Here is a 20,619-nt window from a genome sequence, read left to right as displayed (position 1 = left end):
ACTCTATGACTTTTGTGACCACTCACACCTAGCCAATACAGACCAAATTTGGAATATTGAATATTAGATTCTTGAGGTGATTTGTTTGTAATCATTCCATAGGATAAAATTAATAACTTTTAAAAAGTCTTTGAATACATTTAAATAAGGGATATATAGCAAAGTCCTTGCATATGTTCTAAAAGTAGAAATTGGCTTCAAATTATTTCCTCCACTCTAAAGTTAATCCAGGTATTTGTAGGAACTAGTATTTATGTTCACACTGGATGAAAATTCACCCCATAAGGAGAACCATCACTAAGTCTATATATTAGTCAAGACCCATTTAAGTTCAGTTTGAAGTGAATTTCATATGCTTATTTTGACACATAAAATCTTCTATTACAAATAGCTCCCTCAACCATACAAATGTTTTTTTTATATATAAAAATTAGTTACAAAATGTTCATTTTTTTGGATTATTCTGTTACACAAAGATGTGACCAGTATTTCTCTGGCACAAATAGTAGTTTATAGAACTAAACTGAAAAGCTGATGTACAGTATGAGGCACAGAAAATGGGACTGATCCAGATAAATCCGCAGAAATTGCAGCTACTTATCTCCTTTCAAGAATAGTCCTTTTGTGGGAATAAAAACTCCAGAATGCTGAACGTAGCCTTTTCTTTCTTTCTTTCTTTCTTTCTTTCTTTCTTTCTTTCTTTCTTTCTTTCTTTCTTTCTTTCTTTCTTTCTTTCTTTCTTTCTTTCTTTCTTTTTCTTCAGTTGTGCCATTTAGATTAGGTTTCTCAAAATTAGAATTAAACAAACCACATCCAGTATCTTCATCTCATCAGAAGACGAGCCACTGAAGCTATGCGTATCAGTTATCTTTAAATCACCACTGCTGTTAATTGGGACGTTGATGTGTCCTGCAGTAGATACATTGAATGTGTTATTCCAGATAGTCTGCTGAAAATCTTTTGTTGCATTATGTGCAGGTAATGTTATGTTTCTCTGTGGGATAAATGAAAATATACTCGTGTTGGAAGAGGCTTCTACATTAGAAAGTGAATTTAAGGATACGTGAACACAAATATCTTCTGAAATGCAGGCATTGATGTAGTGGATGTCATTTATATCAACTCTAAGTTCACAATTGTAGCCTGCATAACAGCGGCAATAAAATTTTTCTATAAATCGCTGCAGATCCTGAAAGGATGGCTGCCCTTGTATGGCATATTTCCCATTCTTTGACATCTGAATGACAAAATTCTCTGGGTTCAGATGAAGATAGTCACTGGAGTTCCAGTTCTTTCGTGCACATGCACCAGAGTCTTGGCATAATGCCTGACTACAGATTTTGGCTGCCATGGTTACATTGATGATGTAAGGGTTCAGAGTGTGCCTAAGGTAGCTGTCCAGAGTCCTGCAAGTGTTCTGTGAAAAGAAAATCATATTAAAAACATTTTCAATACGAAAATGGTTGTCACTTCAATAACAACATTGTCATAGCTAATTATCAATGTTTTTCTTGAAGTATTGCAAATGCAGACAGCCAGTTATCATTGGATGTTGGAAGCAAGCACACTTATTAAATTATTATACAGTGCAATAATTATGAAAAAATTATGCTAGGTAGATGCTGGAGATTTTATTAAAAGCATTCAAATATCAGAAAGCAAAGGAATTAAAGCTTTCACTTTATCTATGTAAGGTTAGCCTGTAGTTTTTTTGAGTCAGATGTGCTTAATGAAGTTATAAGAGAGATCAAAATTCCTTTTATTTTGAGGGGATCCTGAAGAATTCTAGGTCTTCACAAATGGTCATTTTTTTCTAATTATTGTCCCTATGAAACTCTTAATTTTTTCCGCTGAGCTGACTATCCGTCAGCTGCAGAAGACAGGGGTTTTTATGGCTTGAACTGAACACTCCAAGGGCTCTGCCTTTGGAACAGAAAGAGTTCTGGGAACTTCTTCATATTGAGGAATATCTTCAAAACATGCCTCATTGACTGAGAAATTCTTGTGTAATTGGCACGGGTTTCCTGTTTCCTTGGCATGGTTTCATAATTAGAGGCTGGGGGCAGGGGTTGGTTTTTGGTATGTTTTGTTTCTGAGGCTATATCTATACTGGGAATTTACCCTGATTAGACACCAAACACCTAGTGTAGACCCGCAAAGCTACTATTTGCACCAGTGCAGCTTACTGCTGGGATAAACTGTACCAGAACATAACACAGCTGATAGCAGTTAGTTTACCCTGTCTGCATTAGGGTTTGTACTGATACAGCTACATCAATGGCTGCCCACCAATGGCTGAAATCAGGATAATAACCCAGTGTAGAAAAAGCCTAAGAGATCTCTCTGCTTTTTATCTTTTCCCACCTGTTATGTTGAAAAGGGTATGTCTTGGACCTAGCAAAGGCTAAGATGAAACATTTATTTACTATTAAAACATTAAAGAGTTAAGTGTGGTCTGGGATTTCATATCAAGTTATTGCTTACTATACTGTAATACACTCCACTATAAAAATCTTTATAACTCATTTATTAAAGATATAGAAAATGAAGGGGAAACAGTTAAAGCATTTGAGCATTTGAAATGTGAAGTATTGAATAAGACTTTCATTTTAACGGTAACCATTATTCCCTTTCCCTTTAGCTGGAAACAGTCTTTTATAGGAGACAGCTCTGTCTGACAGCCTTTTAGATGGTGTTAACTGGTCTTCTGGGGAAAAGAGAAGTTCGTTTGGATGGTCTAGAGCTGTTGTTGAAATTGAGCCCCATTTTCTTTAAGACAAAACAAAACAAACACATGAAAGAGAAGAGGACAGAACAGTAAAGATGGAAGCTGTTTTTTCTATTTTAGGTGCTGATTTGTACTTGCAGCCTCTCTGCTGGAGAAGCACAGGCACATTGCATTATCAGCCACTCCAAGACCTGTCGAACTTGTACCACTGTCAGTCTGTCTTAGGCATTGTTTTAAGCGGCCTCTCTGGTCACAAGCTCACAGCTATATTACGAAAGATAAGAGTTGTGTTGGCTGGCTTATCCACACTCTTTATTTTTAGACAGAAGGCAAGAGGAGTGAGCAAGGAAAGAGAAGAATAAGGCAGGGAAGGAAAATTACACACGAGGGGGTGACACCAGAAACCAAAATCTCATGTTCCAGGCCTTGTTTAGGATTTAGCCAAAGCTGGTAGAGGTAGCAATGTCATCTGGTTCCCTCTCTCTCTTCTCTGATCTGGTCTGGTCAGGATGCCTTTCAGGATTAGGATGATGTAGGCCCAGTGGTGTTAGTGTGGATCCCAGCCAGAAGACAGTGGGAGTGGCAGTCAAGATGGTCAACCTTGCTCCTTCCAGTCCATGCATCCTTCCCACTCCCATTTGGTGAAGCCCAGATAAACATTGTCCATTATGGTCACCTCATCTAGGTAACATTAACCAATTAAAATACTTCTTTTTATTTCAACTATAGATATTTCCTCCCATTTCTAGAATCTCTCGATTTTTATCACTTACGTTATGCCAACCTGTGACCTTTCTAGGAGTCTGGAAGACTCCTTAGTACAGGATTCTTTTAATTCAAGCAATCCAGTTTGTATCTGTCTATTTATTTTTAACTTTTATGGAACAGGCTGTGTTGTTCTTGGACAATTTAGAGCACATGCCTTTGAACAACACAATCTACTATCTTTCCACTCTTCTGAAGAGCTGCAGGACTTTACTGTTACTGATTCTGTCAGTTACTCTAGGTCACTTATATTGATTGCAGTGGCACCCAAAGTGACCGAGGCACACAAGATAACACTTTCAAAAGCACCTGCGGGAAAAACATACAAAATGTGGAGAGAAAGGATATAATATACCATTAAAGTAGTCAGAGTGATGAGTGGTACAAGTATTGTTTTGTTTTATATAAAGAGAGGACAGCTAAAGATATTTTAGCTAGCAATTCTTAGCTGATTCATTTCTTGGAGGAGTTGTGGCAGAAGTGGGTCTAGTGGAGAGATTTGTATGAAGAGGGTAATGACTTGACATATCCCCGCTGGAAGGTTGTTCCATGAACACACAGCTTTACTCATGTAAAAACTTGCACAACTGTGTAGATAAATGTTACAATCTGTTTATGCAAAATCTCATTTGCTTATACTAATCACTTGCAAATTTAATTTTAAAGGCTGTTGCCAATGTAAATTCTGTCATAATAATTGTGTGCACAAATTACAGATGCAAATGATATTCATATCAAAATCAAGCATGTAGAAATGGAGTCCATGTTCAGACTCTCTTGAAAATTCAGTCCTTAAAGAACTATAAATATTTATGTGGGCATGCTTTCTGCTCAGGAGATACCAACAGTGCTGGACAGTTCCAATTCCTTCCTTTTAGTAGACTGTGGGTGGGGGTGAAAGTACAATAACTGCACAAACAATATTTTATATGGAGTGACTTGACTGTATACAAATGGTCTAGTTCATAAGATTTATTGGAGCATCCTTAGAACAGTGTTTCTCAAACTGTGGCTGATCTTCCTAAAGTACATGAAGGGGGGAAAAGATTTTTTTCCCCTCTTTTGTCATGCATCTTTCTCCTGTAAGAGTCAGTCTAGGTATTATCATCCATTGCATACAAAATAGAGAACAGACTAATCATGAAATGTAACAGGCTGCACCCTCTTAATGTTTAAAATATTTTCCCTAAATGTACCATTAAAAAAAACAACAATCCGTGAGGACGATCATAAAAATAGTTGCATCAGACAAGGCCTGAATATTTTTCTGTGCCTTAGGATGGAATGCTATGAAGAAATTTCAGAACTCCTAAACTGACTAAACAAGTGCCAACCTGCCAGCAGCTAGCATAGTAGCTTGTCTAGCCACTCATCCCTAACAGCATATATCAGATTAAAAGCTAAGTACTAACACTGATATAAAAAGACTTCTGAAGGGATGATGTTTTATTTAAGTATAGTGGCAGATGATGCCAACAAGCCTTAAAGGTGTTTGCTTTCTTCTCAGAGAAGACACTGGGTCTTCTGAAAACTACTTAGTCATTATTTAAAGTAGAAATTCTGAGAGGAGTAAATAAATAATAATAATTAACACCTAAAACTTTTCATCTCTAAGGAAAAAGAATGTATTGCTTGTTAAAAAATTGAATGTAATTAATCTGACATACCACACTCAGTGTTAAATTCAGGTCTCCCCAGATTACAATTCCAGACACCCCTAATGCAGCAGATTCTCCAATGGTATTTACAAGGTCATCCTGAAAGCAAACATGCAAGGATGAATAATAAAGTAAGTATGCTTCAGTAATATGCAGTACATACAATAAGTTTTACATAAACAGAATAACCACCTTGAAAGCGGTAAATAATTAAACAAACATTACACCCACATTCTGCTCTCAGTTATGCTGGTGGATTCTGGAACAGAGTTGAGCAGATAATGCAAAACAACGTTGCCACCTAACACCCTTTTGAGTATGTCTTATGATCACAGAACTAAGACTCAAATTGAGCTCGTAAAAGTTCATGAGACACACTGGCACTTCTCCAAGCTGATCACCATTTTGTCCCACCCCCTTCTCACCTCGACTGGCTAATCAAAGTTGATGGTGTCCCAGTTCAAAAGTGCTACCTGAGGCTGGGACATGAAAGACCTCGGGTTCAAGGCAATGCTTCGCCTAACTTTGGCCAGCAAGGGGAGCCAAAGCAGAAAAGCAGCAGGGGGAAGAGTCAACCGCTTTGGGACACTCTGCCATCAGGAAAGGCAAAGACACAGGGTGATCCTGGGCTTTACACATAGGTGAATTTAAAATATTTGTTTATATATTGTTCAGTCAGGTCTAATCCCAGGTAACCCCACTGACTTCAGTGGAGTTTCTCCAAATGTACAGAATTATACTGTATAAATGGGAGCAGAATTTGTCCATCATACTTAAGATTGACCTATAAAGGCAACACTCAGTGGACTTGTGCCATTTTTGCCTCTTTATGGTGTAAATAAGTTTTGTTTTGATTTTTTTTTAATTCTGCTTCTTTTTTCACATCAGAAATTCTGACCCTGCTCTAGACAAGCAAGTTCCATGATAGCAGAACTAGTGAAATGGTGACATCACAAGAGCCCAGAGAACAAAAAATGAGCAACAGGGTGGGATAGGGGTTTACTGTTTAAAAAAAAAACCTCTAATTTTCTTGTTTGTTTTATTAACACCTAATCAACAATGGGTATTTAACATTTTAGAGAAAGGAAGCTTCTCTTAAAGATTTGAGAAACTTGCTTCTTCAGTTACAGAGTTAGAATTCACAGTAGACATCCCTGAGAGCTCTATGGTCCTCTAACACAGTGGCTCTCAACCAGGGGTACATGTACCTCTGAGAGTACGCAGGGGTATTTCAGCGGGCACATCAACTCATCTAGCTATCTGCCTAGTTTTACAACAGGCTGACATAAAAAGCACTAGCAAAGTCAGTACAAACTAAAATTTCATACGTCTTGTTTATACTGCTCTATATACTATACACTGAAATGATTAAATACATATTAAAGTACAATATTTATATTCCAATTGATTTATTTTATAAGTATATGGTAAAAATGAGAAAGTAAGCACATTTTCAGTACTAGTGTACTGTGACACTTTTGCATTTTATGTCTGATTTTTATAACCAAACAGTTTTTAAGTGAGGTGAAATTTCGGCGTAAGCAAGACAAATCAGACTCCTGCAAGAGGTACAGTAGTCTGGAAAGGTGGAGACCCACTGCTCTAACAAAACCAGGGCAGACCACACTTCATATTCCTAATCCTTCTTGAGGTAAAACTCAACTGAAACATCTTTTAAAAAGTAATCTTCATACTTTCTTTCTACATCACATAAAAAAAATTGTCCCCAGTTAATTTTAATAGCCCCTAACCAGTCAGGCTGGAACAACAGCTTATTCATATTTTCCCTCAATTAACATGCTACAATATTCTTTCCACTTCCATAGTATTTCACTACTTGTTAGATATAGTACTACTCATAAGGTACTGGGAGGAAGTTTGGAAGAATTCAATCCTTTTGGCTTGGCTAAATTTAGTTGCTGAAAAAACTTAAGTTTTGTGAGTCTGTCTGTACACTTCCATTTCAATACAATTTCATTTACTTGTTAAGTAAACATCCAAACCCCCTGTAGGATACTTTAATCATCTTGCAAATGCTTTGTGCCTATGTATTTAGTACACCTTACATTACAAATATTTAAGAGCTAGCCAAGCCTCACTCACCTGAGAGAGATATTCCTGATTGAAATCTGTGAATACTGGACGTGTATATACAAAAATGGGAAGTGGACAGGTGGAATTGGAAACATTAGAAACTCTAATGGCTTCTTGAACTCTGTTACGAACAAAGAGTGGTGCATTTTTGGAAGATCTCAAGGCCGTTTCCAGATAGACAGATGGGTAAAGTGCTGTGCTTTCCTCCCACAACCAATTAAGCTCATTATTTCTTGCTATTTCAATATCTAAACAGCTTCCTGTATAATTGTGGGGATTTTGGTTGTAATCATAGTTATAGCAGTCAGGGTAAAGGTAATATCCCCACAATTGATTCGGCTTCATTGATATTCCCAGTTTTAAAGACTGCAACATAAATGATTTTGCTGCAGCTTCAAATTCCATTTTGGCTAAAGTCCTGGCTTGGGTTTCTGATATGCTTAAATCTTTTTGCTGAACAAACTCAACAGACTCCTGTCTGTAAATGTCTTTCGATCCCCAGTTCCGTATCCATAGTGGCCTCCAGTTTTCCCAGTCGATGACAGCCAAGCCAACCTGTTCATCTGAAGGGATGTAAAAATTAACGTCATCACTGGCTTTCTTTAAATGATGCTCCATGGAACACAGTTGGGGGATCCCACCATTAAATGTCTCACCTGTGTTCTCATCTATGTAAGGATAATTGCCGAGCCTGTCTGCATAGAATATAGTAATACTCTGCTCAGTGGATGTCTTCAGTGTGCTTCCTACCAAGTGGAAGGTTCTCAAATCCAGCTGCACTCCAGTCTTCTCAGTGCAAAGCTCTGTAGGGGCATTCCATATGGAGAGGAAAGGAGAATTGGGGATGAGAGGACGGGCTCTTATATGCAAAGATGAGCTGTAAGTAACTAGAATAATGATGAACACCAGCCAGGATGCTCTGATAGAGGCAACAAAGCTACCAAAGCTTTGGACTTGCCTTAGGGTTTCCATTTCAGTTAGTGAATGGCTCTGTATGTACAATGCCATTAGCTGTTTGTAATCAAGCTGCAAATAAATGCTCCAAAGATGCTCACAGCCATGGTAGTCAGACAAAGTCTTTAGTAAAATAATATATTTCTTCAAATAGAGTACACGTTCAGCAATATTCCTTAAGGGTAAAAGATGTGTGTCATTTATCCGATGTTCTTTATTGCACATCCGAGAAAGCTTCCCAATAGTTGCCCAACCTAATGCAAAAAAGAGATTGAAATCATTATAATACCTGGTGGGATTTTTTTTCAGAGTATCCTTAAAACATAAATAGATATAGTTTGTAGCTAGGAAAATACTGCCATTTTTCAACGAGTAGAGACTACTCCTACTGAGTGAAAAACCAGCATAGCATTATAGAAGCAATACAATACTTAGAGAAGATATAAGATGGCCAGGGAAGTGGTTTCTAATGGTCAGAGCATGGAACAGAGTTGATACCTCCTGTCTTACTTCTGATTCTGTCAGCAACTCAAGTGTGTGACTTTGTTCAAACTCACATAAGCACTTGGTGCCTCTACTTATTCTAATTATTCAGTAGTAATCTGGGTATAATATTACTTACCTACCTCACAAGATTGTTGTGAAGCTCTTAATTTTACAAAGCACTTTGAGATCTCCAGATGAAAGATGCTGTATACATGCAATTGTTATGATCATGTCCTTGCCCTTGGACAAAATGTGGATGCTATTTTCTTCTCCATAAGTTTCTTGTCTCATATTCCTGTTGCATTCCTGTTTTTAATGCAATATACCATACCCCTGTTGCAGCATAAGCACTATGATATAGTAGCTCTGTTTGTCTTCCACTTCTGAGCCCGGTAATCATGACTGCATGCCTATCAGTCAAGCTTTGCTAAAAATGCAGTGCTTTTTCATAATTTACGCTGTTGTGAAAATCCTTCCTGCTGAATTATTTTTGCCAAAATAATATGGTAATCGTATTTGCAAGTGACTTGCAGTAGGAAAGATCTCACAATACAGAATCCATCAAAATAAAGCTTGTGATCTGTGGGCTTGATTATGCCCAGACCTATGTGGGTTTGGAAGGCTACTTTTCCTGCCCTAGCTGCACACAACGAGAGCATATGACTTCCCCAGTGCAGGTTCCCTTGGTAGTGCTAGCCTTCCCAAATGGGTGTGAAGGAGGTGGGACATTGCCCTGTATCACTCCTCTCCACAGGCTAGAAGAGTGAACTCTGTGTGAGGCAGGAATGAGTGCACACTGCACCCTTGGAACACCTGGTACAGTGGCCACGCTCTTAAGAGCTCAAAGATGCATTATGCCTGAGCCAGGCCCAATGACTTTAGGACTCAGCATTCCTGCTGGGGCAGGGTACCTCCTCACCATAACTAAACACTTTGCTTGAAAAGAAGTATGAAGCAATAGCCCTGTTATTGCAGTGCGATGGGGTAGTCTGCCCCTTAAGGGCAGGACTGCCTATGGGTCAGTCCTCCCCATCATGTGTCATGGTCTTTAAGAATATTGGGCGGTCTGATATATAAGACCTGAGGAGATATGGGAAGAGAGGTAAAGGGTCCTATGAAGAGTAGCAGATAGAAGGAATCCTGTTACTGTGTTTTTACCAGCCTGGGACCTGAAGCCTTGAAGAGAGGGTGAGGTAGGGTTCCCTTTTTCACCCAGACAGTAAGGAATGAGCTGGGAGAAGGGGCCAGCATAAATGCTGCCTCCACCTTCAAAGCAAGTCAGATACCTGTAGAAACTACAGGGAGCAAGAAGGCTCTGTTAGGATATAGATATTCAGGCCTGTCTGTAAAGGCCTCTACTCTAAGAATTTAGGTGTATTCTTATCACTTAGCTAGTTATAGAGTTACAGAAGAAAGAATCAAAATCACTGTCTGCCGGTGTAAGGTCCTTCTCTTACTGTGACAGTCTGAGGCCTTGTTCTTAGGCTAAGGCCTTTGGCTAAGCAGCAGAGGCAGCCATAAGCTGGAAAGCGAATGGTCACATCCTCACATTCCAAACTCGTCAATCTGGGGCTGTTAGGAAGGTGATCTGATCTATCACCTCCAGAGAAAGGGAAGAGCCTAGAAGATATAAAAGGAAATTTAGGTTGATAGTTTTCTGTTAGAACTCACTTATCAATAGACACAGCTGGGAAACCCTTATGTCTTTATAGTTGCAGTTGTGAAATCCTCACTTCTGTATTGTTTTGTCATTATAGTTCCCACTTTGCTATTGTTTGTCTGTATAGTCTCTGTCTGGTTCTGTGATTGTTTCTATCTGCTGTATAATTAATTTTGCTGGGTGTAAACTAATTAAGGTGGTGGGATATAATTGGTTACATAATCATGTTACAATATGTTAGGATTTGTTACTTAAATTTCAGTAAAATGATTGGTTAAGGTATAACTAAGCGGAACTCAAGTTTTACTACATAGTCTGCAATCAATCAGGAAGTGTGTGTGGGGACGGGGGTGGAAATGGGAACAGGGAATGGGAGTGGGGAAATTGGAATCATGTTTGGCTAAGGGCAGGAATGGAAACAGGGACACAGGTGTAAGGCTCTGTGGTGTCAGAGCTGGGAAGGGGGACACTAAGGAAGGAAACTGGAATCATGCTTGCTGGAAGTTCACCCCAATAAAGATCAAATTGTTCACACCTTTGGACTTCGGGTATTGTTGCTCTCTGTTCATGTGAGAAGGACCAGGGAAGTAAGTGGGTGAAGGAATAAGCCCCCTAATAGGCTCCTGCAGGGCCCTGAGTTAGCAGGGAGAAGACAGCAGTAGGGGAAGGTCTGCTTACTGAACCCTGCCAGCCTCAGGGTGAATGGACTAAGTGGGGAAAAGGGCCCAGCTGGAAGAGAAGCTGGTTAAAGCCCTGCCAGTGGCCTGAACTACAACCCAGTTCCAAGGAGGAGCACTGTGGGAAACTCCTATCTAAATGAGGGAAACCATAAGGGCAGTTTGAAAGATAGGCTGGCATGTGCCACAGAAACTGAGGAGGCTTAGCTGTGTCAGCTTCTGCCTTTCGGGTTCAATAAACTAGACACCTGAAGGGGTGTTTTTCAATATACAAGCCTCATGGGACTTATTAAAACCCCTCACTCAGTGAAACCTAGGCAAAGACACAATGGTGGCACTTTACTGGACCACCAGGGCTCCAGGGACGAGGGTCTCTGCTGCATGCAGATATGGGTTTATAATATGGACACTGTTCAGATCTAAAGAGCCCAGTTCTTGGTCTGCAATAGCTTCTCTGCACTGCTTTGTCTGTGCAAGTGGGTTGTAAAACTGATTTAAATGCCCCCTGAATATTTCCCCAGTGTAGAGGAAAGCCAGGTGTTATAAAGCCAGCACAGTCTGAGCCCCCAGCATGGTGGATGTGGCTAGGCAAAGACTGAAGCACTGCAGTTCTGTGGCTATCCTGGTTGCCAGAACAGCTGCTTGGGGCTTTGGGCAGCCATGTGGAATTAAGAGTCAATTGGAAGCTACCCTAAGTCATATGAGGGGCCAAATCAGCCCTGAGCCAGCTCTAAGATCAGGGGAACACTAAAGTAAAGCTACATTTACCCCCTCTTCCTTTGTTCGTGTGCCAAGTACAGCTCAGCTAGACCCCAGATTTGGGTCCCCGTGTTGTTTTTCACAGACTCTCTGCAACCATTTAAACAAGTGCTCAGTGCATTCCTACCCCTCTTGTGCCTGATCAGCTCTGCTGGCTTCTGCAGAGGGTTTTGCATCATTGTGTTTTCCTCACTTGTCCCCTTTGAGAAGGCGAATGATGCCACTGATAGCCTCATGCAGTGTCCATGCTCCTCAATCACATTATGCCTGGGCCTGCCATAACTTTACCCTAAGTGAATATCCATCCTTTTCTTACACTCATTAATACTACCTGCTTCCACTAGAACCTTCAATAGATTCAAATCCCAGTAACTCTATGAGAGAAGTCTTTTCTGAGATCTAAACTAACTCTGTCCTTTCTTTGCTTAAGTTAAAAATCAGGACTATATGCCATGCCCTCTCTTCCTAGAGGTTGACCGATGAAGCTATGTCTGTGCCAGTGTAGGGGAAACCCTACATTTGTAAGGGCAGGCATACTGCATGCACATGTGCTATGCAATTTAAACCTTAATAATGCAGGCAACATTTATTATGGAATTCAGGAGTTTTTGTTTTACAGTGGAGCTTTATATTAACACACTGTATGGTTCTATCTAACACACACTGTATGTTAATGGTATGATGGTGTGTAAGGACAGGCCTTTCTTGGGAGAATGAATTTTGAGTGGATGAGGGTGGAAGTGGGCTATGGATTAATCTGCTAGCTGTAGTAACTATGCTATTGGTAAGTTCCTTCCCTTGTGATTTGCGACTGTACTACCCAACCCGCTAGGGAAGGGTAAGGAGGATGGTGATGTACTAACAGTAAAATTCTTACCTTACCTCTAGACAGCTGTACTTTCTCATCTCTGACTGGTTAAGGACCTATTCTGGAGCAGTGCAGCTTCTCTTTATTCTCCCAAAGTAGTGACCTATCATCGATGTAAGTTGCATTGAATGCCTATGCAAATTGAGACATTTTATCAGCAGCCTTCTGGATAACAATTTTATGCAACTGGTATCCAAAACAAATGTGTCCCATACTTAATGAAGGGGGCAGCTGTTGGAGATGGAACTGAAAAAAAAAAGGCTGGATCCTTTATAGGGCATTATCTCCGGCTGATATTGCTAATAGTCTCATTATTGAGGGTGTTGACATTTGTAATGGTATGTGCAGTAACTGAAAGCATTATTAAAATGGCTAGGGAAACTACTTATGTAGTCAGTCCATTACTACATTACTACTAATTATTTACAATTGATTGTCTCTCCTTGGGGGAAATGAGAACCCAGATTTTGGGGTACATGTCAACTTCCTGCATCAGGAAGCTTTGCCTGCTTCTGATCAAAGGCTAGCACATTATGGACTACAAAGAGGCTATGCAGAAACTCTGTTATAGAAATCTCACAGAGATTCTGGAAGGGGCATGAGTCCCCAGCAGCTCAACCAGCGCTCTGTAGATCCCAACTCATCTATCCCCCCTCTGCTGGGACCACAAAAGTTACTACAGTCCTGGGCAGCCTGTATGTGAGAGGGGACGTCAATGCTGTGATAAAAGACCCATGGCACGATAAAAGACCCATACAATTGCATTATAGCTATTTGGGCTCGGGCTGGAGCGCTGGCTATGAAACCCTGCCTGGGGGGAGGGTCTCAAAGCCCAGGGCCAAGCCCAAATGTCCATACTGTAATTTTATAACCCCTCTGCCTGAGCCCTGTGAACCCAAGTCATCTGACCTGGGCTCAGAGACTGTGCCATAGGTTTTTTATTGCAGTGTAGACATACCCTAAAAGAGGGAGGTGAGAAGGAAAGCAGAGGAAAAGGGACAAACCACAGAGGACCATGGATAGGGGCTTTCCCATACGGCCAAAAAATTAGCTAGTGGGAGGATTGGAAGAGTCATGGGTGGGCTTTGCTTTGTCTTCTCTGTCCTCTGGATACCCTTGGTTGAGTGGGAGAGCTTCATCCTGAGTGAGGTCTTTATCATCCCTGGCTTACATTTCTATTTTGGAGCTGTCCTCTGGCTCCGGTATCTCAGGAACATGAGGAAACTGACCCCAACCACAATCTTCTTATAAAATAATTTCTGATATCAAGTTACAGATGGGTCATATCCGCATAATTCATTTCAGTGCTCCAGAGTGTGGTTGTAATACATACCGTGATAACAGCAAAGGTGAAAGTGGGCCGGTACGGTGTACTGGTAAGAAGTGGTTGCCAGTACTGGCCGGTACACAGCTGATGTTAAAGCGCTGCCACGGCAACGCTTTAACGTCACTGCCCCTTCCCCGCCCCCTCCCCGGGCCGCTGACGGGGGAGACAGTGGCGGGGGGGGAGGGGCAGCTGCCCTGTGGTCCGGTGATTTAAAAGGGCCCGGGGCTCCTGGCTGGAGCCCCGGGCCCTTTAAATTACCACCAGAGCCCTGGGCAGCACCAAGCAGCATGGAAGGGCTGGCTAGGGGAGGCTGACCCCCAGCCCTGCCTCTTCTGCCCGAAGCCCTGACCCTTCCAGTAAGTCTTTTATCTTACTTTCACTCCTGGATAATAGGCTATGTGAATAAAGAAGTGCTTCGATACAAATGCCATACTAATACTGAAAATACTAATATATAAATTCTGCTTTGATCATATGTAAAAGATGATGGTAATTACGGAGCATGTGTTTCATATGATTCCATTTGAGTTTTTTGAGAAGAAGAATGTTTTTTGAGCTTTTCTTGGTCTCTTTGACTCTTCTGTCAAGTCTGTCTTCTACACAGGTATATAGAATTTTGTATTGGGGAATAAGGATTTTGTATTGGGGAATAAGGAGAATGTGATCAAATAGAAAAATTCAATTACACACTTCATGTTGGATATTATACAATGAAATACCTATCACCAATTAGCATCACGATAATATAATGTTATAGAACCTCCTACTTAATAGCCATGTATTCTTGAGAAAGGGTCTGATCCTGCACCATTGACGTCCACTCTGTATTTGTTGTTGACTTCCGTGAGTGGGATCAAGCCGAAAATGTGCAAAAAGCTGACCCGCCATATTGCAAACCTGCTCTCTGATCTAACCTGATTTTTTCTGTTTTGTTGACCACTGTAACTTAGAATTTCTTCACATTAACCAAATAAGGTGACGTTTTCTGATGGAGTGACAAGTTTATATTGGGGCTGTAGAGACAGAACAAGGAACTCTTCTCAGAAATCATGAGGGGGGGAGGAGAATATCTTCCATTTATACATGAACAACTAATCAGATGAAAGGAAATTATCACATGGTTAAGGAGGAATTCTTACCCCCAAATCAAATTGGAGCACTAGAGAGTACAAATTTGACTTTCCACTCTGTTAAGTTTACTTGTAAGTGAATTTGACTGGAAGGCCATGGATGTGGAGGAAAAATATAAATCATTGTACTGTATATTACATTTATCAGCTTATCTAAAACTCAGCTGATTTTGCCAATCCTACTAAGATTTGTTCAATTGATTGTTGGGAAACTTTTGCCTCCAGATCTTACGGTAATTTATTCTTGTGTGTTAAAGTTAATAGATTATTTCACATAATAGCTTTCAGTTAAAAGGATTGCCTCTGGCCCAGCTTAATGATGACAGGTCTAATAAATGTTTCTCTTTTCAGTCTCCTGTTGTGAATGTGGGTCTAAATGAGCTAAGTAATAAAGCTGCCCTTGTCTTTGTCAAAAAGTCAATATCTTTAGAATATATTAACACTAATTGCTCTAGAGTTATCTGGGAATATATACTGATGGATCTAAGTGCCCTGAGTCTAGGGAAATAGCTACTACTTTATATTTTCCTGAATTTGACATTTGTGAAGGTTATATATTGGAAAATATCATATCAATTTTCTCTGTTTAATTATTTTCTCATTTTTATATCATAAACTAGATTGCAAATGAATAGAAAGGTTGAAAATCTGAGTGTACTACTCCAATGCAACATCTCACATTTCTTATTCCACTGGTACAGAATGATGTGTGTCCCATCAGGGGTCACTGCTAGTGCTGCTTGGATTAGCTCCAGGAAGTGCTCCTAAGCATTATAAGTATCGGGCAGCGTTATTTTACTAGGATTAGATGTGAGAGTCTAAATTCAATCATTGAGTCCACTAACATCAGAACTAAGTTTGACCCAGTAAGTGCTACAAGCATCTGACATCTACTGCCAATAATGCTCTTAGCCACATGCCTCAATTTTGATGCAAAAGTCATTGAATTCATGGATTTGGATGGCTCATAATGGCCCTTCATGGAATCCCATACATTGAGTGACTTGTATAACCTGTATTAGTCTGCCTGAGTATACAGAAACATCTCTAAGATTATGACCATGGATATATTTATCTATAGTTCAGAATGTTTGGGCCATTTTTTGCGTAGTTTGCTAGCCTAGTGATTATTATTTCTTTACTTCATTCTAGCCTGAGTCACTTGAATAATTAATGACAGTGTTAGTAATACAAACAATGATCAATGAAGCAAATTAGGCCCTGATCCTAAGAGTAAAATCCTGTGAGTGCAGGAATCAGCTTTTGGAATTGGGGCCTTGGTTAAGATGGAAGTGGAAGGACTAGGCCATTTGTTTAGATCAGTCTAAAGCTGTTAGGAATGATGTGGCTACTTCCTGATGTCTAGTAGGAACCAGAACTTTGGGCCTTTTCACTCTGTTGTTTCCTTTTTGATTAATAGTTTATAAACTATTAATAAAAACTTTGCATGTAAGTTGACTCTAATGATATTGGGGAATTCATTTTAATATAGTTACTGAGATATTCCTTTTTCAAAAACATAAAGATTAAATTCCTAAACTCCATAATTACATACACAGAGTGCATGTATACATCGGAACTTAGTCTTTTAGTGAAATATAGCTAGAGTCCTGCATGGGTACAAAATTTGTATCTGCATCCGTATGGTCCATGCATATTCGTGGATGTAAAGTGGATATCCACAGATTTGCCAGGCTCTAAAATAGCTATTCACACTATCAAGAACATACCATACTTGAGATTCTAGCCCTTTGTAACTCTGTGGAACAAAGTGGTATAGATCTTGCTTCATTTGTATTCATGCTCATAGTAGAAACAATGAAAAAATGACTGAAGTCTCAACTCCACCTACTGGAAAGAGAAAGCCGTTCAGCAGTTACTGAGGCCTTGTCTACACTACAAAATTAAGTAGACCTAAGTTAGGTTGACATACAGCCATCGCAGTAACTACTGCATTTTTTTATGTCCACCCTGGCCCTTTCTGTCTGCAGTGCACTTCCTCACCAAGAGTGCTTCTACTGACTGAAGTGGGGCATTGTGAGGTACTGACAGCTGGACTGCCCCCTGCTCCGGGGCTGACAGCCCAGAGTGCCTGCCGGGGCTGACAGCCTGGAGTCCTGCTGCTACTTCCCAGTGGGGACCTGGGGGGAAGGGAAGGAGAACCCAAGCCTGCCAGCCTCCCAGTGAGGGATTTGGGAAGGGAGTTAAGGAGATCCCAAGCCTGGCAGCCTGTCGGTGAGGGACTGCAGGGGAGGAGAGCCCGAGCGGTGGCCAAGCTTGGGCTCTCCTTCCCCAGTCCCTCACTGGAAGGCGGTGGCGCAGCTCTGGGCTGTCAGCCCCAGTGTCCAGGCTCCGGGCTGTCAGCCCTGTGTATCTGACAGACAACAGGCAGTGGTAGTAATGCAGTGTCTACATTGACCTAAGCTCTACGCCTCTCACAGAGGTGGAGCTATTAGGTCAATGTAGTGGCCAGCTTACATCGGTGGGAACACCATTGTAATGTAAACATCTATAGAGTTAGGTCGACATAAACTGCCTTATGTCGACCTAACTCGGTAGTGTAGACCAGGCCTGAGGAGTAAACAACAGCTATAGTTGCTGAGGAGGAAACAGACCAAAACAAGTGTGAGCAAGTTTTGTATTTGAAGAGTCATTAATTCTGCAGCCTTGTGAGGTAAAAAGACAACTAAGGCCCAAAAGCCATTTTAAGAGAGAAACCATATAACTTCAGAAGATCACTGAAGGACAGATTATGCATAATTTGGGTAGTCTGATAACTGTTTTGTTTGAGTAAACATTAGATGGCCTCAAACTAGGGAAAATAATTTGTTCATTTGAATCTTATTGCCCAGTCTCATAAATTGAAAGAGCATTCAAGGCATTGGTGGGCCATTAAGCACAGCAAATGTCCCACTTTCTTTGAGAATCCTCGTATTAACTTCTGTTTTATATAGCTGTTGACCAGTAGGTGCAGCAAATAATCATGTTGAAAGTTTAGATGTGTCATGACAAGTTAGATGTCTTCAAGTCACCAGAGCCTGGTGAAATACATGCTAGAATACTCAAGGATCTGACTGGGGAGATATCTGAGACATTAGTGATTATCTTTGAAAAGTCATAGAAGATGGGAGAGATTCCAGAGGACTGGAAAAGGGTAATAGTGCCAAACTATACAAAGGGAAATAAGGACAACCTGGGGAATTACAGACCAGTCAGTTTAACTTCACTACCTGGAAAGATAATTGAGCAAATAATTTAGCAATCAATTTGCAAACACTTAGAACAGGGGTTCTCAAACTTCATTGGACCGCAACCTCCTTCTGACAAGAAAAATTACTACACGACCCCAGGAGTCTGGACTGAAGCCTGAGCCCACCCAAGCCCTGCCGCCCCAGGTCGGGGCCAAAGCCAAACACCAAGTCCCACTGCCCCGGAGCAGGGGTTGACCAAAACTAAAGCCCACGGGCTTCAGACCTAGGTCAGGGGCCTGTAACCTGAGTCCCGCCGCCCAGGACTGAAGCCTTTAGGCTTCAACCCCGGGTGGTGGGGTTCGGGCTTTGGCTTCAGTCCCATGCCCCAACAAGTCTAACCCTGCCCTGGTGACCCCATTAAAACAGGATCTTGACCCAGTTTGGGGTTCCGACCCACAGTTTGAGAACCGCTGACCTAGAAAATAATAAGGTGATAAGTAACAGTCAGCATGGATTTGTCAAGAACAAATCACGTCAAACCAACCTGATAGATTTCTTTGACAGGATAACATCTTTGTGGACGGGTGGAATCAGTAGATGTGGTATATCTTGACTTTGTAAGGCTTTTGATACTGTCTTGCATGACTTTCTCATAAACAAATTAGGGAAATGCAACCTAAATAGAACTATTATAAGGTGGGTGCATAACTGGTTGGAAACTTGTTCCCAGACAGTAGTTATCAGTGCTTCACAGTCAAGCTGGAAGGTCATGTCAAGTGGAGTCCCATAGGTATCAGTTCTGGATCCAGTTCTATTTAATATCTTCATAAATTATTTTGATAATGGCATAGAGAGTACACTTATAAAGTTTGTGGATGATACCAATCTGGGATGGTATAGAAGTGCTTTGGAGGATAGGATTAAAATTCAAAATGATCTGGACAAACTGGAGAAATGGTCTGAAGTAAATAGGATGAAATTCAATAAGGACAAATGCAAAGTAGTTCAGTTAGGAAGGAACAATCAGTTGCACACAAAATGGGAAATGACTGCCTAGGAAAGAGTACGACTGAAAGGGATCAGGGGGTCATAGCGGATCACAAGCTAAATATGAATCAACAGTGTAACACAGTTGCAAAAAAAAGCAAACATCATTTTGGGATGTATTAGCACAAGTGTTGTAAGCAAGACACGAGAAGTAATTCTTCTGTTCTACTCCACTCTGATTAGGCTTCATTGGAGTATTGTGTCCAGTTCTATGTGCCACATTTCAGGAAAGACGTGGACAAATTGGAGAAAGTCCAGAGAAGAGCAACAAAAATGATTAAAGGTCTAGAAAACATGTCCTATGAGGGTTTGTTTAGTCTGGAGAAGAGAAGACTGAGAGGGGGCATGATAACAGTTTTCAAGTGCATAAAAGGTTGTTACAAGGAGGAGGGATAAAAATTGTTCTCCTTAACCTCTGGGGATAGGACAAGAAGCAATGGGCTTAAATTGCAGCAAGGGTGGTTTAGGTTGGACATTAGGAAAAAATTCCTAACTGTCAGGGTAGTTAAGCACTGGAATAAATTGCCTTGGGAGGTTGTGGAATTTCCATCATGGGAGATTTTTAAGAGCATTTTAGACAAACACCTGTTAGGGATGATCTACATAATACTTAGAGTCTTGCAATGAGTGCAGGGGACTGGACTACATGACCTCTTGAGGTCCCTTCCAGTCCTATGATTCTATAGTATTTGAAAAGAGAACAAAGAGAATATTTTGCATCTTAGTGCTAAGAATTGTGGTATATGAAATGATATCACCTAAACTGGGACAAATCAGATGGCCCAGGGATTGTTAATAGAATACAGAACCTTTTACTTCCATTTCCAGCTCAGGTCGGAATCATGGCTGTTCAGTGTCCTGTGTGACTTGACCCATGTCTTAGTTCTATTCCTAGTGAATGGGTATCGATGTCATAAAGCCACCTCAAAAGGGAGGGAAGGATAGACTTGTGGTTAAGGCACAGGCCTAGGAGTTGAGATGTGGGTTCTCTTTCTAGCTCTATCTCAGTTTCGTTGCCTGTAAAACAGGGTGGAATGGAACTGACCTAACACTAACAGACAAATTAATACTGGTGAATTATATTGAGTTCTTTAAATTGAAAGTGCTACATATAAATGCACACCATCAAAAGGATCTAAGTAGCACATGTGTTGGCAGGCTGAACTGATATGCCACAGACTGAAAGAGCAGTGAGGTTGAACATGCATCCTTAGAGGTGGCCGTTGTCAAGGTTCAGGCACATTGATGGGACAGAGTTAAATATGCTGCACTGCC

At 40.7% G+C, this 20,619-nt stretch overlaps 1 protein-coding gene across 2 annotated transcripts in view; it reads right to left on the bottom strand.

Annotated features, from left to right (window-relative positions):
* Positions 1-449: 449 nt before the first annotated feature.
* Positions 450-20,619, bottom strand: part of LOC140906880 (hyaluronidase PH-20-like) — a 48,369-nt gene continuing 28,199 nt past the window's right edge. Inside the window, exons 2-4 of one of the 2 annotated variants that reach the window (XM_073331748.1) lie at positions 7,255-8,453; positions 5,161-5,250; positions 450-1,417 (exon numbers count right to left, since the gene is read on the bottom strand). In XM_073331748.1, the coding sequence (XP_073187849.1) occupies positions 773-1,417; positions 5,161-5,250; positions 7,255-8,424 (1,905 nt within the window). In that variant the 5' untranslated portion in view covers positions 8,425-8,453 and the 3' untranslated portion in view covers positions 450-772. The remainder of the gene's footprint in view (positions 1,418-5,160; positions 5,251-7,254; positions 8,454-20,619) is intronic. The other variant, XM_073331758.1, reaches the window with a different exon arrangement.

Source organism: Lepidochelys kempii, chromosome 1 (genome assembly GCF_965140265.1).
Source record: "Lepidochelys kempii isolate rLepKem1 chromosome 1, rLepKem1.hap2, whole genome shotgun sequence".
In the NCBI taxonomy this organism is placed as follows: domain Eukaryota; kingdom Metazoa; phylum Chordata; order Testudines; family Cheloniidae; genus Lepidochelys; species Lepidochelys kempii.
The sequence above is the reverse complement of the archived record's forward strand: the minus strand, read 5'-3'. Positions and strand labels throughout refer to the sequence as shown.